General features: G+C 31.3%; 3 protein-coding genes across 12 annotated transcripts; all 3 read right to left on the bottom strand.

Moving 5' to 3' along the window:
• Positions 1 to 4,347: 4,347 nt before the first annotated feature.
• LOC150025363 (uncharacterized) lies at positions 4,348 to 6,219 on the bottom strand. Its single transcript, XM_090293633.1, has 2 exons — positions 5,823 to 6,219; positions 4,348 to 5,685 (listed from the first exon to the last, which is right to left on the bottom strand). The coding sequence occupies exons 1-2, from the start codon at positions 6,217 to 6,219 to the stop codon at positions 4,517 to 4,519; spliced, it is 1,566 nt and encodes a 521-aa protein (XP_090149759.1). The 3' UTR covers positions 4,348 to 4,516.
• LOC137826146 (uncharacterized) lies at positions 6,063 to 10,375 on the bottom strand. The gene is made up of 2 exons (XM_068632012.2): positions 8,504 to 10,375; positions 6,063 to 6,223 (listed from the first exon to the last, which is right to left on the bottom strand). The coding sequence occupies exon 1, from the start codon at positions 10,260 to 10,262 to the stop codon at positions 8,586 to 8,588; it is 1,677 nt and encodes a 558-aa protein (XP_068488113.1). The 5' UTR covers positions 10,263 to 10,375; the 3' UTR covers positions 6,063 to 6,223; positions 8,504 to 8,585.
• A 1,768-nt stretch (positions 10,376 to 12,143) lies between these two features.
• LOC137825067 (uncharacterized) lies at positions 12,144 to 19,359 on the bottom strand. 10 transcript variants are annotated; one of them, XR_016514998.1, is made up of 13 exons: positions 18,984 to 19,293; positions 17,517 to 17,623; positions 16,822 to 16,860; positions 16,600 to 16,692; positions 16,381 to 16,497; positions 15,516 to 15,611; positions 15,114 to 15,227; positions 14,786 to 14,839; positions 14,551 to 14,598; positions 13,647 to 13,897; positions 13,378 to 13,543; positions 13,042 to 13,111; positions 12,144 to 12,954 (listed from the first exon to the last, which is right to left on the bottom strand). XR_016514998.1 is itself a non-coding variant. In XM_068630742.2 (13 exons), the coding sequence occupies exons 2-13, from the start codon at positions 17,580 to 17,582 to the stop codon at positions 12,706 to 12,708; spliced, it is 1,263 nt and encodes a 420-aa protein (XP_068486843.1). In that variant the 5' UTR covers positions 17,583 to 17,623; positions 18,984 to 19,359; the 3' UTR covers positions 12,144 to 12,705. The 10 variants fall into 10 exon arrangements, 7 of the variants coding, with proteins under 7 accessions (XP_068486843.1, XP_068486844.1, XP_090150402.1 ...); XR_016514997.1 differs by having other exon boundaries at positions 18,910 to 19,258; XM_068630742.2 differs by having other exon boundaries at positions 13,747 to 13,897; positions 18,984 to 19,359.
• Positions 19,360 to 22,877: the final 3,518 nt, after the last annotated feature.

The raw sequence follows: 22,877 nt of genomic DNA on the forward strand, positions 1-22,877 counted from the left end.
TACTATATCTATATGAAGATAAGAAAAAACAGTTACATTCTTTCTTATAATAGAATAATGCACTTCTCTTTATAAAATTGGAAAACACAAAATAAAGTTAATAAAGTTGTAATATCCCAATTACCTTTTTTCATTATATTATACAGGTGGTGATTTTTTTTATGTAACTATTTAATAAATAAATATTTTGGGAAACACCACAATGTTAAATGGGTTGTAATTAAATGTTTAAATAAAACAGGCAAATTTTCTATGTTGTGAAATTATTCGTGTCTCTTTCTAAATTGGACTTTAAATTTGTAGCTTGTTATTCCATAACTATTCTATTACAAAAACCTAAATCAAAACATTCATTTTAGATTTCTCTAAAGATTTCTCTAAAAAAGTATGTATCATCATTGGGTTGGGTGACCGAAATCTGGAATCATAGGAATTTTATTATTTTCAATAAGGGGTGGCTTACGCGTCTGAAGTGTTTGTTCTGGTGCAAGTAAAGGTGTGGTCCTGGATTTAAGCTAAAATTCGCTTTGTTTTGTTTTCCTTTTCTAATTGGTGTCTGGAACCTATATTGTGTATGAGGATGATGTTGTGAAGTTTGTTTTTCAGGATTAGTATGGGTAAGGTTTTTTAGTTAGTTGGTAGTAATCGTAGGAAGTTGGTCTTTTTGTGTATTATGTATAAGAATTGAATCACTCTTGAAGTGGTTCTCATTTATTCATTTTTTTATTGTTGATAAAAAAAATCATTGTAGAGTTGATACAGGAACCCTTTGAAACATTATCACATATAAGGGGAATTTCATGGGATCATCTTCCTATTGAATCATCTCATATGAATGTTGAGATAGCCATAATAATACCATTGTTTCACTACAAGAAAATCATCAATTAGAAACCAATTTTAGAGACAAAAATAATTAGTTGTTATAGTGACTAAATTAGAGACCATTTTAGAAACTAAAAAAAAATTAGTTTCTAAATTAGTTTCTATTATTGTTAAATAGTTTTTAAATTGGTATCTAATTAGCTACCAAAGTTTTAACTACCAATTATTAGATTCTAAATTTGGTAGCAAAAACTTTGGTTTCTAATGAGATACCAATTTAGAAACCCTTTAACAATACTAGAAACTAGTTTAGAAATCAAACAATTTTTTAGTCTCTAATTTAGTCATTATAGCAACTAATTATTTTTTGTCTCTAAACTTGGTTTATATTTCATGATTTTCTTGTAGTGTTGGTGTGAATAAATTGTAAAGAAAAATGCAATCTCCAACTAATGAAAAGTGTTATGACTAAGGTTGATAAGTGATGTTTTAGTGGATTAAAAGATAATGAGATTTGAAGTGAATAAAACAAGAGGTTAATATTGGATTATTGAGGAGTCACCTTACACACTCCACAACATTCATTTGAGCAAGTTTGTGTTAATTAAGAAGGGTGAAGTGGAAGCACAAGGATCACTACTAGAGAATCATTACAAGATGGAGAGGGACAAAACCATGGTATTGCTGATTATCTTAATGGAAGGTGACTAGGAGAGTAGTAGTATTCACACAATAAATTGTATTTATATAGTATTCTAGTATAATTTTTTTTTTGTTTGTTAACTCACAAAGATAGAGATATAGAAAAAGAAGGGAAAAAATAGAGAAAGAATGTTATTATAAGTTTTTGGTGCAAGACTTAATGATGACTAAAGCATGGTTGATGAAAGATATTATATTAGGACTTGAACTGTGAGTGGTGGAATGTTGACTTGCAAATGTGGTGGTCACCATTTGGTTTTAGTGCTTTCGGTTTTGGATGAGAAATTTGAGATGCACACATCAGAAATCGTGCTAACAGTTCTCAGTTGATACAAAATCACCACTTAAAATATTACAATCCAAAACTATGAGAAATAAATTGAAAAAGGTGATTCCATTAACAATATCACACTAATAAGAATTTTGTGGCCAAGTTGTTGCATGTGTTAATTTTGCATATGTAAAGAGGATATTTGAAGTGCTTATGATTGTGACATGATCCCATTATACTTATAAGTATGTGTTTAAACGTTTTGTAGTTGTCCCCACCAACTAAGGTTTGTCTATATATATGATTTTGTGTGAAAAAGAATTTGAAGTGGAGTGGTGTCTCTTCCACAATGTGTAGATTAGTGTAAGAGAACCAATTGGCCACGACAGTGATAATGGTAAAAGACAAGTTTTGATTTTAGGATCCATAGATCACACAACATAATTCAAATTTACTATCAAGAATGTCTTTAGTGCATAAGAAAACTCAAGATTATAATCTCTGAAATCTTTCAATGACCTTTCAAAATACTACAATCTTATCTAGATTGATTTCATCTATTATGTGTACACATTTGTCTTCAAAATATTTGTGTCCAATCATTAAAAAACAAAAAAATTAATTCAAAATTTTAAAAAATATATAAAGAATTTAAAGTTTTAAAAAATTAAAATCTTATGATAAATCAATAGTAAAATGTTTTAAGTCTATTTATAAACATTTTCAAATACATATCCATTCTTCCTTCACTTTAAATATTTCAGGTATCAGCCTTTATTCTATTTCTTTGCATAGAATTTTACTAGAAAAATGGACAAAATTTCTGATACAGTTTCAACACAAACTTAATCTTTGGATTCTTGATGCGATAAAAAAGCTAATAAATAAGGTAATTTGAGATCATCTGACCACTTTTATATTATCATCTTGATATTGTTGTCGTTAGATAGTTTATCATTATATTAAATGAATTATGCTAAATCTTTTAAATTTAATTTCAACATGGGAGAAATTGTTTATCACATGTAACTAACTCATTATATATAACATTTCTTTTACAAATTAAATTAATATGAGAAAGAATTTGGAATTAAACTAACTATAAAACAAATTGAAAAGTAATTCAGAGTAAATATTATACCTTTTATAAACAATATGAACCGTGTAATAACACTTAAAAAATGTAAAAATGTAAACGATATTTGCAATGGCTTGTTTAGGATTTATGTACAAAAAGTAAAATGAATTACTCTGAAAATATAAAAGCTAAAGTAGTTATTAAATTAAAATATAAAAACTAATTACAATTAAACTACTTGACCATAAATCTTAAATCTGACTGACTACATTATTAGGTCGATTTAACTAGTTTACTTTTTTGTTATATATTAATAAATGTTTATAATCATATATATTGAAAATAGATAATTTTTGGGAAATAAGAAAAAAACAAAGGTTTAAACTTTAGTATATGAACAATGTATGGACACATGATGGATGAATACTTTATTTTATTCAAAGGGATAGAAATATTATTTGAGATATTTATTGGATGTCTCTTTAACTCCAGTGGAATCATCTGATTTCTTATTAAACAATCATATATAAACTAAATATAAAAAATTAGATATGATTCACCTTTTTAATTTTAATTTAATATAAAAATAAATTAAATTAATGTTTTACGGTTTAATTTGAATAAATTTTATAGTTTTGTTACAATAAACTTATTTAACATATTTTACAAAGAAATTATAAAACATTACTAAAAAAATTGTTAAATATTTTATAGTGAAAAATTATCAAGTAGAAATATATGTCGTGAATTATTTTTATTTCAATTTTTATATTTGTAAATAAATTATATAAAATTAAAAGTTATAATACAAGTTTGCTATCTTATTTAAAATATATATATATATATATATATTGTAATTAATGTTAACCATATAATATTCTGTTTAAATATATAAGAATTTTTTTTATTCAACTCTTGATTTTTAATATCAAAGTCGAACAAAATTGTGTGGTTTAAAAAAAATAAAACCTAAAAATAAATAAATAAAAATTGTCTTAACTGATTTTTAATTTTTTGATCGAATTTTGATTGTTTAAAAATTCAGTTTTGATTGACTTTTAATTATTTTTTAATCAAATTTGGATTGTTTTTTTAATAGATTTGCTTTACAAGAGTGGATTATATCTCTATTCAAATAGTAAGAACATGATCGGTTATTGATGAGGTTGTATATTCTTTGAGAAACTACAACTAGTGCTCAAATTTGTTAAAGAAGTTATTTTCATCGTGAATATATTAATCTATGACAATTTTTATTTAAGTAACTTAACAGTTGTTAACAATTGTTTTTCTAAAATAGTTTCTTAAATAACTTCATTATCTATTTAGTAATTATTAACTTATTATTTATGTTTCAAGTATAAGGATTAGTTCAAAATTCAACTCTAAAAGTTTACATGTTTAGAATTGAATGAGTTCTTAGCATTTTTAGACCGTTGTATCTAAATGGGAGATAACAAGTTTAGTAAGAGAGACATCATATTTATCTTTTCTTATTTTTCAACTTTGGTTCACTCTTACATACATTTTATACATATATAGAAACATTTAGGAATAGCATATTCAGATAACAAAATAAATATACACAACATTTTAAGACATGAACCTAACCTCTCTTCTCAATCAGTATGTGATTCATATTAGGAGTCCCATTCATGTTCAATGTATGAATGATTTGAAATTTGTTTAATCTCTACATATTTCAGCTCAGGAAAGAATGATTTCAAATCGTCTATGTCAACATTCAATCGCTTAAGGTACTTCAGACGCAGTATGTCCACCTTCCACCATTTAAAATCTACTTCCATAATTTCCACTTTTCCTCCACTTATATTTACCTCCAAGGATGACAACGAACCTTTCCTCTCGCCAGGCAAAAACTGTCTTAAAAAACTCTTTCCAGGAAAACATTCGAGATGGAACTTTCTCAAACGTGGTGGCAAAATTGTCTGGAAAATGTCATACCTTGAGTCAGACACACTCCAAGATATCTTGAGACACTTAAGCTCAAAAAAACCTTCCAAACTTTGAAAATCCATATCCCTGATTATGGCCTCCCTTCCTATATGTATGCTGAGTCGCTTTAGTTTTTTCAAATTTACAAGATCTGATATTCTGTAAGGACTCTTTCCAGGAGTACTTATTACAAATCCCTTGAGTACTTCCAGATTAGTGAGCTTCTCAATCCCTTTTGGCATTCCCTCCAGAAGGTAACACTTGGACAAAATCAGATGTGTGAGACTTTTCATTGATGAAATATCATTAGGTAGTGTTTCCAAATTATGGCAAGCTTTCAGATCAAGAACTAGTAGTTTCTCAAGTTCAACAATGGAGGATGGAAGCTCGAATATATTTGATATCCCACGAAGGCTAAGATATTTCAACTGCCTTAGATTTTTTAACTCTTTCAAAAATTCTTCACTCTCAACTTCAATGTGATGCAACGGTGAATCTTGCCAACGTCCAAGTTGAAGCACCACTAAATTCTTTAATTCATTGACCCATTGTGGTCTAAAATTCAAATAACTTGCACCAACATTGAAAACAGTATGTATAGAGTAACCAAAATACCTATCACCCAGTGTCTCTTTTTTTTGCTCAAGCTGTAACTCATAACGTAGTTCAGTTGCTCCATAAACGGATACTTTAAAACAATGTCCACGATAGTTTGCATTATGTATTGCTACACGAAATTTATTGGAAAGGGGATTCTTTCCATTACCATTGCGTACTATCGCATTACATTTCAAAAGATCATCAATCACCTGCTCACCCAATTCCTCTGCTGTTTTGTTCTCTGTCTCTGTATTTTAAAGGAATCTAATCCAATCCACAAATTAATTGCATTTCTTTTCCTTATGACAGAATTCTGAGGGAAAACTACGAGAGAATTCAAGCAATATTGTAATAGAGGGGATAGGGAATAATAATTAAATTGAGACCTACTCCTTTGATAGGGTTGTTGCAACTGTTGTGACGAGTGAAATATTTGGCCACCCTTGTGATCATCCTCCTTAGATGAGTCATCAAAAGCATCCACTGGAACCAACTTGTGAGCAGAATCTTTGATTCTCTTGCAAATGTCATCCATGTCTTCATCCAACTTCTTGCGCTCTAACTTGCAAAGATGGGCATGCACCTCTGCTAAGGTATCAAGCAGTTCTTCTTCATTTTTCTTCACTCTCACAAATACATCCTTTATCTTGTTCAGATCCAACCTCAACTTCTCCAACTTCCCATCAAATGATTCATCTCTTCCCCTTTCATGGAATTTGCTCCTTGCGATCATCAACTGCTTCAACAACAAGGGTACTGCTTTCATCTTGTTTGTTCGAATCGACATTTTACTGCAAACAAACAAATAATACATAATTACCCAATTTTTTTACTACATAAATTCATTTTTGTGTGTATGTATACATACACTCACACGTACCTTTAGAGGCAAAGACAGAAAGAAAAGAAGAAATAGAAAATAATAATTACAATAGCGAATCTTGGAAATGATGGTAGACTCTTTAGAATGATGTGAAGAAAAGAAAAAGTGTGCATAAGTAGAAAAGTCGATGGAAGATGATAGATGATGCATGAAGGAAGCATAGTTATAGTTGATATGGAGGGAAGGTAAAGGATATAGTTTTAGTATGATATGAAGGAAGGAATTGCAGCACAAAAGCTTCATGTCATTCTTTGAGTAGCTGCGACTTCAATGATTCCAAACAAACCTGGATTCTTCACGCTTAGTTTATTTCCTAGAAAGAGACATGTTATAATATTTGCTATTCTTTCAAATCAAGGATTTCATTAGTCACTCATGAAGATACTTGGGCAATAATTTATGATTTGGAGATTCTTTTCAGAGAGTTGTTGGGTATGCTGTTGTTCTTATTATTATTTTCAAATTTATAAATAATCGAAGTTTATTTTGTAGGTTTAAAAAATATAAGATTTTCTTGGTTTCTGATACGCTCTGTTTAAAAGAAGCAATATAGTCTATTATTTATTTTCTAGGTTTTAGACAAGCAAATATACTAATTTTATAGACATAAACAGAGTGTATTAACAGATAATTATTAGTTCATAGTTCATTCATGAATGGTTCTCAAAGAATATAACTAATTCTTAGTAACACTACTCCTTTTGCAACTTTTCCATGTACTAAACATCACCAAATAAACCATATTAATATCCCAACAAAACTTTATTTGAAACATGCATGTATATTTTTTTCAGACATTTAAGCTACAGCGTATCAGTTGTCAAGGGATAATCTATATGCAACTATAATCAAGAGATACAACAAACGAAAATTTCATATTTATTTTCATAAATAGAATGGAGCTATTAAATAATGGTTATGGACCTATGGTTATCCATGGTAAAATGATCCAAGAACCAATTCAATAAACAGTGCAACATGAATGGCCCCAAGTACAAAAATTACAGATCTTGATCAATTGAAAGTATAGATTTGACAGATAAATAAAAAATATCAGAAAAACATACATCACAACAAATTCTTTGTATTTAAGTGGTAATATATACCCGATTAAACCATTCAAGGAACACACCATTTATACCTGATTTTAATAGAAGAAAATGTGAACAAATTACTCCAATAGATAAATATATATAAATTCCCTTAGAGGGAGAAAAACTCACTACCAATTGGTTTTGCCAAAACCAGCTCAACCAAATCATCTGTTGTGCCCAAACTTTGTTTACTTCATTCGGTATAATTTTCCAAAAGGATTTAAAATTCTGTACAATCATTTGAAACTTGAAAGTAGGTTTCAGGAAGAACCATTGCCCATAAAATCAGCAATAGCTTTTTCATAAGCTCTACTGGATTCAGCAAAGATGTCCTCAATATACTTTGCAAAACCTTCCTAAAATCTGAAGATTAAGTTGCAGAATGCAGGTTCTTTACTAAAAGGTCTTGGAAGCAGTGTTTTCCATTCAAATGATGGGCACGAGAAATACAGATGCAGCATCTAGTGGGGGCTTTCTGATTGCTGATATGTTAGGCATAGTTGACTGCTTATTCTCTCTGACGTGCTTACAATGCTGGATTGCTGGAGGAATATTATTGGTTTGGAATGGAGACATCCATAAACATAAAAAAGAGAAATTAAAGAAAGATATTCAATTGTGATAGGAATACAGTTAAACTGACAGAGACTTCCATAAACATAAATTTACAATCTGCCCAAAAGAATTTTTTCATATATTTTCAAGATTTAATTCTTCTAACATTACCGGGGAGCAATAGAATAAAACAAAATTACAAATAACATACAAGTTTACAGACCAAAACATACAGCAGCAGATTTTCCACAATCAAGAATTATAATGAAAGCTCTGCGTATTTCAATGAGTACCAGCATGATATATATAAATTGCAAAGTGAGAAGGAGAAAACACTATATATATGGCTGCTGAAGTTGGAGTGATCCAAGAAAGTCTACTATGAACAAAGACTAGAGATATAAACTTTCTAGCAATGCCATTACTACAGTTATCATAAAAGGATGCTTGTTTTTTTCTTTTACTTCGTTCTCGTATATTTTTTATGTGCTGCTATGAACAGTATCAAAATAACATAAGTTAGCAATGAAGTATCTAACCTTGTCATATCATTCTTCTAGAGTCAAAGCTCCCAGCAGCTGTTTGTATCATCAAAAAACTTGATGGTCCTAACAATTTCTATTATTTTGCCAGTAGAGCACGAACCAAGGGATCAAAAGTTACAGCATTAGGAGGGAAACCATTATCTACCATTTCCAAAAGTAAGGCCTCTGCTTCATCAAATAATCCCACTCTACAGAGCCCATTTATCATAATATTATAAGTCCGGATATTTGGACCACAGCCTTTCACAGAAAGAAATTGAAAAATCTCTTTAGCAGCATCTAATCTTCCACGTTTGCAAAGACCATCTATAAGTATGTTATAAGTACGAATATTTGGAGAAATTCCCATGTCAACAATGCGCTGAAACGCATTCCCCTTATCAAGACACTCGCGTTTGAGATAATCATCTAACAACACATTGTAAGTGATCAAATCTGGTGCTTGACCACTCACACGCATCGCCTCAACCGGATCCCACTCAAACAAGACTCTACCGGATTTTGACAAACCATCAAAAAGGCAATTATAAGTCGCTGTATCTGGAACCAAATTTCTCTTATGCATCTCCATTAACAGCCTCATGGCCTCATCGACCATCTTAACCTTACAATACCCATTAATCAAGGTACAATAGCTTACAACATTCGGTGATTTACCTCTTTCAACCATTCTATCAAACACCTCTTTGGCCTTACTCACACAACCCATTAAACAAAAACCATTCATCAAAGCATTGTAACTAACAACATCAGGCTCCAACCCTCTCTTAATCATCACACCAAATACATTCCTCGCCTCCGCTACCATCCCCAACTTACACAGCCCATCAACCAATATATTAAAGGTATAAACATCCGGCCAAATGTCTTTGTTCTCTTGCATTACCATCTCATTCAACAACCTAACTGCTCCCTGAAACTGACCAGCCCCACACAAACCATGAATAAGAGAATTGTAAGTGAAAACATCAATACAAAATCCTTTGCCAACCATCTCAGAACACAACCCACAAGCTTCAGTAACATGTCCCTCTTTGCACAAACCATCAACAACCATATTATACATTATCAAATTAGGCCTAATTCCAACACTATCCATTTTCCTCAGCAACTCAATAGCACCCTTTGTTTTGCCCACTTTGCACAACCCGTTGATCAAAGTGCCATAACAAACCTCATCAAAGGAGAACCCTTTGGACACAGCATGGTCATGCAAGTTGAGTGCCTCAAAGGTTCTACCTTTGAGGCACAATCCCTTCATAAGGGTAGTGAGGGTTAATGGGTCGACCTCAAAACCCCTTTTGACGATTTTCCCCATGACGGAGAAAGCGAGTCCCATTTGGCCCAAGTGGGAAAGGGAGTTGATGAAGATGCTGAGAGTGACGAGGGAGGGTTTGGGGATGCCCTTGGAGTCTAACTGGGAACAGAGGGAAACGACGGTGGAGTAGCGTTTGGTCTTCATGATTGATGAGAGAATCCTGTTGAAAGAAACAATTTCGGGTGTGGGATGGAGGTAGAGCATGCGGTGGAAGAAGGAAACGGCGTCGTCGAAGGTGGAGGGATTGGGGAGGGGTTTCCGAGTACGAGAGAAGAAGCGAGTGGAGAGGGTGAGGAGAGGAAGGGAACTGAAAAGGATGATGGACTTCAACATGGTGGTGGAGAAGGAGACATTGGAGGTTGTGTGGAACAAAATAGGATAGAACAGAGTATTTGCAGAACATAACAGAGTATTTGATACCATTAAATTGGTCATGCCAAACTCAACAAATCTTCTCCATTATGAGGTTGGAGACTTGGTAGTTGTACCAGGATCCAGTTTTAACATACAAATTTGTATCAGGGTCCAGTTTAACATGATATTTTTGTTGCAGAAAGGAGGATTTGAAGTGGGTTTTTAAATTTTTTCTGAACAGTCTTTTTATATACCTTAATAAAAATTTAACCCTTGTGAATAATGTAATTTCTTCTCAAATTTTGATATGAATCTATACGGAAGTAAATGCTCATCATTAATATTTTATTTTGTTGCATAAAAATAAAAATAATAGAAATATCAATTAAGATATGATTTATTTGATGTATTAGTGAATTCTATTTGTTGTTAATAAAGTCTTCAATAAGAGAGACGTAGTTGTAATTAGTGCCTTTACTTTACTAGGCTTTTTATTTCGTTTACATAAGTTTCACTGTATTAGTAAAAGTAGTATACATTTCCTCTGCAATTTTGTTTGCAATAGTTTGGTACCCAACAAAGCTGGTATTAGAGCTTCGAAAGAAGTTTGATAGAATGCTATTATGAAAACCATTATTTAGAAGGAGTCTTCCAAACAATTGTGGTACTCAATGAAGGTCAAATATCAAGAAAATGCTCAACTTCAGAAATTTCATAAAAACTTTGACCTTCTAAAGATGAAGGTGGAGAGATGATCACTGACTTTATTGCATGAATCATGGTGGTGGCCATTGAGATGCGAAATTGCGAAGAAGATATAACTAACGCTAAGATGGTATGAACTGATATTGAAGAACTATATGATAAATTTGTATAGGTGGAAACGTGCAACGTAGGTATTGCAAGTTGTTGCATGCTCGTCTTGAACCACTCTTCTCACTTGCAACTATCCATTGGGTCATTGGAAAAATTCAACCAACGAGAAAAAAATGGAAGAAGTGATTGGAAAAAAGGTAAATCAGTTATAAGGTGAGATTTGTACTTATATATTATGAAATGTTGTTATTTCTAGTTAATGTGTGATCTCTAACTCACTTCCTCACATCAAGATCCTCTAATGATTTGATAATGGCCTAATAACAAATGATCTGATAAATCCAACCAATTTTTACTATAATAGACTTTAAATAGACTCTAAATGACTCTAGTATCCTATTAAAAAAATTGACTTTTAAGTTATGTAGCACACACTGACACGGACATTGATACGACACGGACAAGAAGATACGTATAATTTTTAAAATGTAGAACACAGATATATTATATAATTATGAATTATATAAATTGACAATAAGATGTATGTGCACAAATATGTTTTAGCTTTTTTTTAACAGAAAGATGTTTCTCATGACTGGTTTAAAAAGATTTGTTCCTTATTTTTATAATTATAATAAAAATTTATACAATAAGTTTGAGTTTTAAAAAATTGATGTATTTTTTCTTTTTAAAATATTATTAGAATCGTGCTAGAATTGTCAGAGATCCAACAAATATTTTTTGAATTAGACACTTCACTGATACATGTCATACAAGTATAGTGTCCGATACGTGTGTCTGACACCATTAATTTGAAGCAAGGCAAGAGGAAGATGGAGGTCTGTCTCATCTCATGAAGGTACACAAACACAAAGTCATTAGCAAAGTCACTAAATACTTCATATCAATAACATGATTACCAAAAAAAATGATGTTTCATTCCTTTTATTTCTGTTCAATTATACTCTAATTCTAACATTATTTAAGATACCATCCCAAAGTAATGTAATTAATCAAAATGTAAAAAAGAAAAAAAAATGTAGACTAAATCGAAGATTTGACCATGAGTCCAGATTTTCAAAAATAGGAAGATCAAATATCTATAATGTAAAAATAAAAGGACCGAAAGTTTTGTGGAACAAAATAGAAAAATGGAAGTTGTGTTTAAGTCTTCTTTTTATTAGAAGTGTATCCTGATTCGACTCTGAGTGTAGCAAATAAACATATCTTTTGTGTCCATTCTCGTTACAAATGCTAATCTAATTAAAGAACCACGAAAAAAAGGAGGGAAAAATGAATGCAACATCCATTATGGCCACCATTGTTCTTAAGTACTACTTCTTGCAGCTCTTCATGCATTAGTGAACATATTCATTTAAGAATCTCTTCAATTATGCATGCAACTGTAGGCTTGCTTCTTCATTTACATTGAACTGCTGAGTCAGTGACAGAATCTCTTCCCATTTCAGTAGAAAGCATACTGATACAACACAGAAGGAACTACAGAGTTTGGCTGCTTCAGCAATGGAATCAACTATTTGAGTCTCCGACAACAATGCATGTGCATGTTGAAAACTTCATCGTGTTGGTTGGCCAGGAACAAATGAAGAAAAATGCTTTTGGGATTAGAACTAAGATTAGCTTAAAAATTGAATTAGACCAGTTGCTGATATGAAGATATTGGCAAAAATTGGTTGACTGAGATTCTCTATACATCATGAATGTTGGAACCTAGCAATTTCTCCTCCTCTCTTGGAATTTCAGTGAGTTGAACACCAGATCGCGAGATCTTGTTCCACTCGTTTTCAACTCTGAAAAATATCCACTGGAAGCGACGCCACATCTCCAGAAGAGTGATAGCAAACACTGTCAGGTAGTTATGGCGGAGATGAGCAGATAATTTGTATGTCCATGAGCAGCGCAGAATGAAGTTGGTTCCAATCACCCAAAAGTATATCTGCAGCTCAGAGACTAGATTTGTCAGATCAAACGAAAAATATCTTGCATCTTTGTTCTAAGATGCTAAGATGCTTCAGCTTCTTACCCATTGTCGACCATAGAACATGTTGGAGACTACACTTGATTTGTTGAACTTGAATATGCGAGAAAATCCACTGTAAAACAAAGGTAAAAAAAAGGATAAAAATGTCAATATAAAGTGAAATCAGTGTGATTACTTAACATAAAAAGTAGAATGGTGCGTAAAGCTAGCACATAGACTCCATGTGCACATAAATATGCATACCATGAGTTGAACCTTCTTTAGTATATTTTTTATTCATAAGGTTTAAAATTAAATTTGGTGAAAGTAACATTTCCATCTGAGAAAATTGTGAGGGCTGTTATTATCAATATGAAGGAAAAGATGATAGATTTGTACCTTAAATCCCAATCTCTGGTTATATCCCAGTAAAATGAATAGAGGGAATTAATGACACTAGAGAGAAGCCACAGTGGCCGATACAGAGTTGACCATTTCTCATGGAGAACATGGTATTTAAGGGCTGAAAGAAAAATGACTGGAACTGCTGTTGAATATTTCAAAGCTGGAAAACAAAATGCAAATGGTGTTAGAATACCTGGATAACAAGCAATGCAATAATCACAGACATTATTTTAAACAAGCAATACAAAGATTGATTTTTGTGCCTTAGAAGATGACGAGCGTTTGCACTATCAGGACAACCACTCAACTGGGACATCTTACACTTTCAGGAGGGCAAGGGATAAAGTTACCAAAAGCAATTACCATTGAAGAGGCAATTTTTTTCTTTGGTATCTCTGTACTGGCGCAGACATTGCAATAAACGCCATATATAAGGAAGAACAAGGACCATTGGTATCGCAACTGAGTGACTACCACAAACTGAATCAGCTTCAAGCCAAGCAATTGTGGCAACCTGCATATTATGAAAAATACAAATATAGTATTCAAATTCACCATAACAAAAATATGGAAGGAACATGTAAATTTGCACAGCTAAAAGATGAGAGAATGGAATAGGCTTCTTTACTATTTTCAAAAACAGTTTCTGGTTTCTAAAATTTATTTGTCCCTGAAAACTTTGGAATGTTTGTTCCTTGAGCACATTTCTGTTTCGAGAAGACTTGAATACAAAAGAAGAGGACAAGAAAACATCTTCCAGCTCTTTCTGTTTTTTAGTTTCTAAAACACAGATTTGGAGATAAATTTCAATATTTAATATATGTTGGATGAGATATTGGTTGCAGAGCTGAGTAGTATGATTTAGAAACAGTTTTTAAAACAAAAAAAGCAAGAAGGGAAATAAATAAGCCTGTAATTTTGTTGAATCTACCACATAGTACCCAGCTTGGCACCCATTGTATCAAAAGGAAGTAAATGCAAATGAGAAGATTATAAACATAATAGAAGATCAATGACCAAAATGAAGCGTGCATGCAAAGTAATTTTTTTGTCAGGATATTAAAATTCTGTTGTTATTTCAACTAGGACTCTGAAAGACAGAAGAACTAAAATAGAGATGACAAGTTACAAGCAGTATAAAGAAAAAGAAAATTTGGCAAAGCATACCTGTCTGTTTACCATTCTGCACACTGAACGTTCTAAATCTGAAAACACCTGTATGCAGTGCACAATTAGGAAAAACAACTAGGAAAGCAATGATTATAAGTATTAGCATAATAAAAAACATTGGTACATATAACAGCAGCAAACCTTTTTTTCCAAATAAATGATTAAATAGGCAAGGTGATCATCAACAAAGAAGAATGCACCAAGAAATAAGTTATTAAGCTATGTACTGTACCTTTGCCATGGAGGTCAAAATATCAGCCACGAAAAAGTCTGGAAACGTAATTGGCTGTAAGAAGAAAAGAACCATTATTTGTAAGAAAAGTCATAAATTATATAAATGACAGGCATGAGAAAACCAACCAACAAACTTACAGAAAATAGTAAAAATAACAACTTAAATTATTAAAACCATTGAATCAAACAGTAGCTCTCGGATTTGTAAATTCACAACAATAAACTTAAAACACAAAATTATTGGATTTTCAGGTGCTTTGTAAAAGAAACCAAATGCTGACCAACACTCAAACTTCCATGTCAAGCATGACAGTCAAAAATCTTACCTGCAAAGGGAAAGCTATCCGAAGTAATGTCCTCAAAAAGAAGTATCGAGAGGACAAATAGAAAATATCAAAGGGAAAGATCAAGACTACTGCAACAATAATGTAGAGAAGCACCTGCAATACCATATATATGTCATATGATCAGAATAAATGTTAGCCAAAATGCTTCTCATAGAAAGGATCACAGGAAGCAATTCATTTCCTAGCAGAAAGAGTTACTCCTGACCTTAGAAAAAAATTAAGACATCAGCTTCCATCTCCACAAAAACACAAAAAATTACAATTACATATATGTTTAACATAATGAAAAAACGTATATCAAATCAAGCAAATAATATCAAATTCAAAGCAGCAGTCACATTCTACTATTGGTGATAGAGGATAGAGAAACAGATACTAAACTGGTTGAGATGCAGCCAGCGATACTTCCCCATGAGAATAGAGATAAAGGTAAGCAGTCATGCTAGTAGGGACAATGATTGTCATCCAAGTGCTACACTGAAAATAACGTAACAGTTGAAGTTAATACTTAAAACATGGATAATGGATCTACATAGTAGCAGCATCAAACCATGTTACTGACACAACTTCACAAAAGATTAGCTTGATGCAGAAGCATGGGTTAGAGATTGGGCTACAAAATCAGTTTGTTTGCATAAATTTCTCTATAAACATTTCGGGAGAAGAAAATATGCTGTATAAACTAATTAAATTCTCCAAAAGCTAAAAGTTGTTTATGTATAAGCTAATTTGTAGAACAATTTATCTTCAAATTCAATTTATTCATGTTAGTAAAGTCCACATTAATTCATTTCTTATTGCTGATATGTTAGACATAGTTGACTGCTTATTCTATCTGACGTGCTTACAATGATGGATTGCTGGAGGAATTTATTGTTTTGGAATGGAGAGGAGACATTCACTTGCCATTTAGTATGAATTCAATTGTTTGCTCCTAGAGCAAAGTGTGTTCCTACCAACATCCTCTTTTTCTCCCCTCTCTACCTTTGACTCCTTCTACTGTCCCTCTACAAATTCTGTTTTATATTTTACTGTTGACAACCCATACAAAGGCTAATTTGGCTTTTAAGTGCATAAGCATTTATTACTTTGATTACCAGTATGTGTTTCAAAGAACCAGATACAGACAAACTTATAGTTGAAATATTGATTTTAAAAATCATGAATCAAGAAAAACATCAAACTTTCCACTTTGCATTGAATAATGTTTTCTCTAAAATGAAGGCTGAGCAAAGAACCTGACTACCTTCCATATCTCTTTGTGTGTAAGGTGGTTTTGATCAAGATCAAAGACCTTGGTATAGCTTACAGTGGATTGTAGAAATACCCACAAATTTACTCCCCAAAGCCAAACCATCATAGTCTGTATATAACAGTGAAGAAACAAGAAAAGGTATAAAATAAAGTTCCATAAAAATCGTGAACAATGTACAGCATATACAGGAGAATTAAACCCCCGACTCACCACAAGAAGGAGAGGATTGTAATACAAAAATGCTTCATATAAAAACAGATCTCTCAAATTTGCGTCCATTCTCATGACAGAATCCCAACTAATCTGATACCAGGAAAAGACAAATATTAGGCGTGGAATACGTATGGAAAATATCAGAGGCCTACTCGATAGATGCTCATTGGCATCCATGGACAATTTTTATATAATAAAAGTGAAAAGACAGGTTCCAACCTTGCAGCAAATAAGGCCCCATATAAGAAAGAGTGTCACCTGAAAAAATATATACATACATGGACAGAAGTTCATATACAATACAAGTAAAAAAAACTGAGAAATTAAAGAAAGATATACAGTTAAACTGACAGAGACTTCCACAAACATAAAATTACAATCTGCACAAAAGAATTTCTTCATTTATTTTCAAAATTTAATTCTTCTAACATTACCGAGGAACATTAGAATAACACAAAAATTATATTAAGGTACAAGTTTACAAACAAAAACATACAGCAGCAAATTTTCCACAATCAGAAATTTAATGAAAACTGTGCGTCTATCAATATGCATCAGCATGATAAATAAATTGCAAAGTGAGGAGAAGAAAGCATTATATATATGGCCACTGAACGTGGAGAGATCCAAGAAAGTCTAATATGAACAAAGACCAGATAATATAAAGAAACTTACTAAGCAATGTCATGACTACAGTTATCATAAAAGGGATGCTTATTTCCTTTTCCACTTTGTTTTTATTTTTATTGTGTATCAGTGTTACGTTTTGTCAGCTTTGTTTCAAACCTATGAAACATTAAAATAATACTCCAGCTTAAAGGACCTCCCAGTCCCTCTACAAATAAAAAAAACATCCACTTGAACAGAGTGGTGTCGACCACTGAACTTAAGCAAATTGTGTATGATATACAGACCTTGAACCTCCACAGAAAAGTTGGAGATGGCATAGCACTTTGCATAGGTGAAATTATACTCTTCATTGAATAAGTGCTATTGTATTATAGGATGTATCAGTATGATTCTGCAGAACAAAATGAAAATAATTAGAAAAAAAGAGTGTGAAATGTAAGAAAAGCAAAGCAATCTTGGGGGAGAAAGGAAAGAGTAGCTAAACAGAAATAATTTCTTCTTTTCTTTTATTAAATTGTAAAGGACATTATTAAGACACAGCTTAGTGCGATAAAGCTCTCACTATTACTGTCTTTTTAGGAAGGATCAGACCCTCTGAAATGGGTCCTTTCTTTTCATCAGGAATAAAGGTCTTGCCACAACTTAAACTTACATTCACGCCACATGATGACAACTCCAACCACTGAACTGAGGCAGAGGACATTATTAAGCAAATAAAAAAGGAAAAAACCTGGGCTAGAACTCATCATCTTCCAGAATACTAGTGGATTTCACACCATAGTTCACCAGATGCATTAAGCTCTCGAAGCTTAATTGAAATTGATGATGAATAATCATTGCTAAAGTTCAACATGTATATTGTTTTCAGAGAGTGCAGTCTAAAATGCTTTATATTTTCTTGAAAAGGTAAACAACTCCATGCTTATAGATTATTAGCACGTATGCATGCCATTGTCGAAATGTAACCTGCTCCACTCCTGACACACATTAACACAAGGCAGGCATGAAAACTCCATTTATATCTTACACAATACATTGTGTTTAATCTCCTACTTCTAAACTATGTTCGGAAACACAGCAATGGCCTTTGTCTGTAGCAACTTGCAAAGGAGGTGTCCTTAACTTTTGTGCACACAGCATGGGCTCTGGGATCACATCTCCAACATTCTAATGATTAACTTCAGTCATAAAAATTATACAAGTACTATTATTACCCAACCAGAAGCTCTTAATTGTTATCACTTTTGGGAAGCTAAAATGGGGTTTTCATATACTGACACAGAAAAACGAGGCTAGTCAACTGCCAAAAAGAAGGCTTATAAATGCTAAATCTAATGCCCCACATAAAAAGCTCATAAATTTGGGCGTGCACTACTGTACAAGCATATCCAATCCTTCAATAAATCATAACCTCCCTCCCATCAAAATCAAAATTACAACAATAAAAGCTCACACAATTGTCATGCACGGCAACAGGAGCAAATTCATTTCCAATTCCAATTACTCCATAGATTTCAAATCCCACAACTAAAAAGTTCAACCCAAATAACCACCGCTTTAACAAACAACATCACATCACAAAGTACAAAAATGACAACAGAATCAAGCAAAAACCCCACGTAACAAAACCCATCAAAATCAAAACTTGAGAATCTCCCACCATTCGAAGAGCCCTACCTCCTGGGAAAATCCAACAATCAGCTTCCGGGGAGAAGCAAAAAAGGCGGAAACGAATCAGATCAATTAATCACCTGCTTTTGCAGTCAGAAAGCGAGTCAGATCTGATAGCACAATTACGATAAACTTTTAGCGCGCGAAGGACGCTACATAACAGAGGAGAATGATGACGATGATGGTGAAGGTGTTGCGTCAATCTCAAAGCACCTTGCTTACTTGCATTGCTGGCAAAGAGATTTGGTGAAAACAAAAACCGTGGCAGTGTTGTTATTTTACCCGCCACTCTGAATTACAGTTTCCACAGCAGAAAATAGAGAAAAGAGTGCACACTGGATTCACTTGGAAGAATAAGAAGAATGGTTACTGTGATCTGATCATATTCTTATCACACTCTTTTCTTTTCTTTGTTTGGTGAAAATGGAAAACCATGAAAACATTGAAATTTTCTTTAAAAATTAAAATTACCATTTTTATGGTTTCTTATTATGACATTGGAAATTTCTTCGAAGTCCTTAATGAATACTAAATGTCTATTATTCAAAACTATATCTTGTGTATTCAGACAATCTACAGTGTTACATTATTCTTCTACTCGTAATAAAAAACACAGTTTATAGTAATAATTAAATGTTATTTTAATATGTTTCATTTAGTTTATTTTTCAGCCCTAAAGTATTAAGATTATATGTATTTCTTTTCCATTTTTAGTTGTGTTAATTGTAGGGTACTCACTAATTCTGTTGCTTTAGCTTTACGCTAAAACAAATTAATCCGAACCGATTATATTTAATTAAATTTGTTCGAAAAGGTTTATAAAAAAATTAATAAATTCAAATATAGTCAAAGTGATAAAAAAGTGTCTTAACTTAGGTCGTCCAATTTTCATAAAACAAATAAATTGTTACTATAATTTATAGTAATATAAGATAAAAAAAAGTCTTTTTAACAATTAAATTATTCTTTACATAAGAGGGACTCAAGGTCTCGTTCCTTGAGTCTTATTCACTTGTGTCTTCTTAGTCTCCGTTTCGAGTGAGTTTTAGTTGTCGACATATGTGGAATATATATGTAATAAGTTTTCTGACACTCAAATTAATATTCGATAACTCTAAATAATAAAAATTATTAAATACGTATTTTGGTTTGGACTAGGTTAACTTATTTATAAAAAGTCAAGTTGGACATATAAGGTGTTCGACATAATTAACATGAATATAAATATTAAATCTTATATTAGCCTACTTATTTATAAAGTTGAGTTGAACATATGAGATGTTGGACATAATTAACGTGAATAACACTCTTAAATATTCTATTAGTCTGACATAAGGTAATGTAATTGAGAAAAAAGAGTTTTAGAAGATTATTTGATTATATGATCGAGACCTCTTATGTACGAATTTAGTTTGACATATTTTATCTACACAATACAAATATTTATTTTCTCTATAATTATCACTTTATATATATATATATGAGATGGATTCCTTTACAATATCTTACTTAAAAAATAACATATAATAAACATGACCCATTCAATAACACTATATAACATATAAGAAAATGAAATAAAAATTTAAAAAATACAAAAGTCAATTTTTTTAAGGTCACTAATCTAAGAGTTAAAAAAAAGGATTCGATTAGTTCTAGTAGGTTTTGGTTAGGATGTAAAGTAAAAAAAATGTAATCTAACCATTTTATTTGTTTGAATTTTATGGGTTTTTCATCTTATAAATCTAATACATTGAATGCAACTATTTATTTGATCTCGAAATTATTTTCTTTCTAACAGTGAATTTCCTTTTGTCAATTTCTTTCTAACAACGTGTACTGTTTCATTAAATTGTTGGCTTTTCATTAAATGATATTTTCTTTGATAACTATTTCTTGGAAGCTTGAGAGCTTCTTCCTCACACTTTTCTAATCCAATGTGGGAGGTATAAGTAAGATATAAAATGTATCTTCCTCCTATCTATCAAGAAGATATTGTTATTTTCATGTGGAAGTGTTGCTATTTATTCATTGAATAGATGTCCAAATTATAGGTTCTTCGGCATTCTTAAATGTTTTTTTTTTTTTTTTGCATTTAACAAATAATTTGTTTTGAACATGGAAAGGGAAAAGAGGGTGGAAATTCTCAAATGGGTTTGATAACAAATTAATAAATGGGAAAAGAATATATGATTACTATGTTTAGGAAACTTGATGAAATGAATATGAGCAAATATTTAAACTGGAGGATGCTTTCATGCCTTTCTATGTAGTTTTAGTTTTAGGCTTCATCCACCGTATCAATTCAAACTCACACTCAACACACTCATGTGAAATTATCTTTAAGAATTTGAAATCTTGTATATTTATATCGGTAATTCAAATCACAAAGTTCTGAATATATAAATCCATAACCAATATGTTACTTTCGGATTTCGCCATCTGAAAGCTTATCGGGACAACATAAATGATTTTCGAATATCAAGATCTATAAGCAAACATAAATGAGTTTCGGATTTTGATCATCAACATCATTTACAGCACATCATTCCAAATATAGAAATCTATAACTCATAACTCACTTCCGGATATGGCCATCCAAAAGTTTAAATAAAATATAAAAATGATATTTTAAATTTAGATATTGAAATCCAGAGTATATAATAATCACTTTCAGATTCCTACATTGGTAAGAAAACTAAAGAAAATATTGAATTTTAAATTTTTTGTTAATTGCATGTCTTAAATGATACGACACAGTGAAAATGTCATAGTGAAAATTTACCGTAGTTTTAATGTCTTAGAGGTAATTCAATCCAAACCAACAATTTACATTAAAAAAAATAAAACTGGTCATATTAATATTATTTTACAAAGTAAAAGTTATGTTAGGGTTATCTTAATAGTGTCATATAATTTACCACACACACATTTAAATATAAACATGGGGAGTCACATGCACCAAATTGATATCAAGTAAGAAATATTGTAGTAAACTTTATTTATAGAAACTAAATTAAATATTTATGTTTAATTTTTATCTTTAAAAAAGTACTAAAATGTGATTGCTATAAATTATTCTGCAGTACTCTTAAAGTTTAAGTAATTGACCAAGTTTCAAAAATTGGAACGAAGCACCAATAGGGAAAAAATAGGATGCAATAGTATACTGTGAAAGAAATGAATAAACTTTTAAATAAGAAAATAGGATCAGTCTTAATTTTACAAGCCAAATTAATTAGTAATTATAAATAAATATTTTATGTTTTAAGCATTTTAAATTTGAGTAAAAAAACGATTATTTAAGAAAACGGAGGATTAAAGTTATCATTAAGAAGGTAGTTAAGTTTAACTAAATAGTGATTATTATGAAAAAGTCAATGCAAGCCAAACATAAAAATAAAATAAAATTAGACATGTAGTCCATAAGTTTAGCTCTATACTTTCCCATAGTCATGAAATTGTTTTGCTTAAGCTATTCAATTGCATTTAATGTTGTCATTGAATGTGATTTGGTCCAATATTTATAAGTCTTGTTTATGGAGATATCGTGTATAATACGATTTCCTACAATTTAATAAAAAATGAAAACCAATTTAATTAATTGGAAACAATTTAGATAACCTTTTAAACCTTGAATTCTAAATACATGTTTTCATTACTTAGAAAAATAACTTTTTACATGGATTTGAAAACCATCAACTTAGGTGACTTATAACAACCAATACAAAATGATAAAAAAATTCATCAATGGACACTAATTTTAAAATGATTTAAAAAATATCTACGAAATTGTGTATAATTATTTCTGAGTTATCCTTTAGCGTGGAAATTTTAAGTTAAGCAGTGTTATTGAAACATAACAAATCATTGCTTAAATTTTAAGTTAACCAATGTTATTGAAACATAATATATTCAGTAAAAATTGTTCTAGAATTTTGTTCCTGATATTAAGGAAAATTTGTTCTAAAAATTTT

Source organism: Phaseolus vulgaris, chromosome 8 (assembly GCF_051622355.1).
Source record: "Phaseolus vulgaris cultivar YP4 chromosome 8, ASM5162235v1, whole genome shotgun sequence".
NCBI classification, from domain to species: Eukaryota; Viridiplantae; Streptophyta; class Magnoliopsida; order Fabales; family Fabaceae; genus Phaseolus; species Phaseolus vulgaris.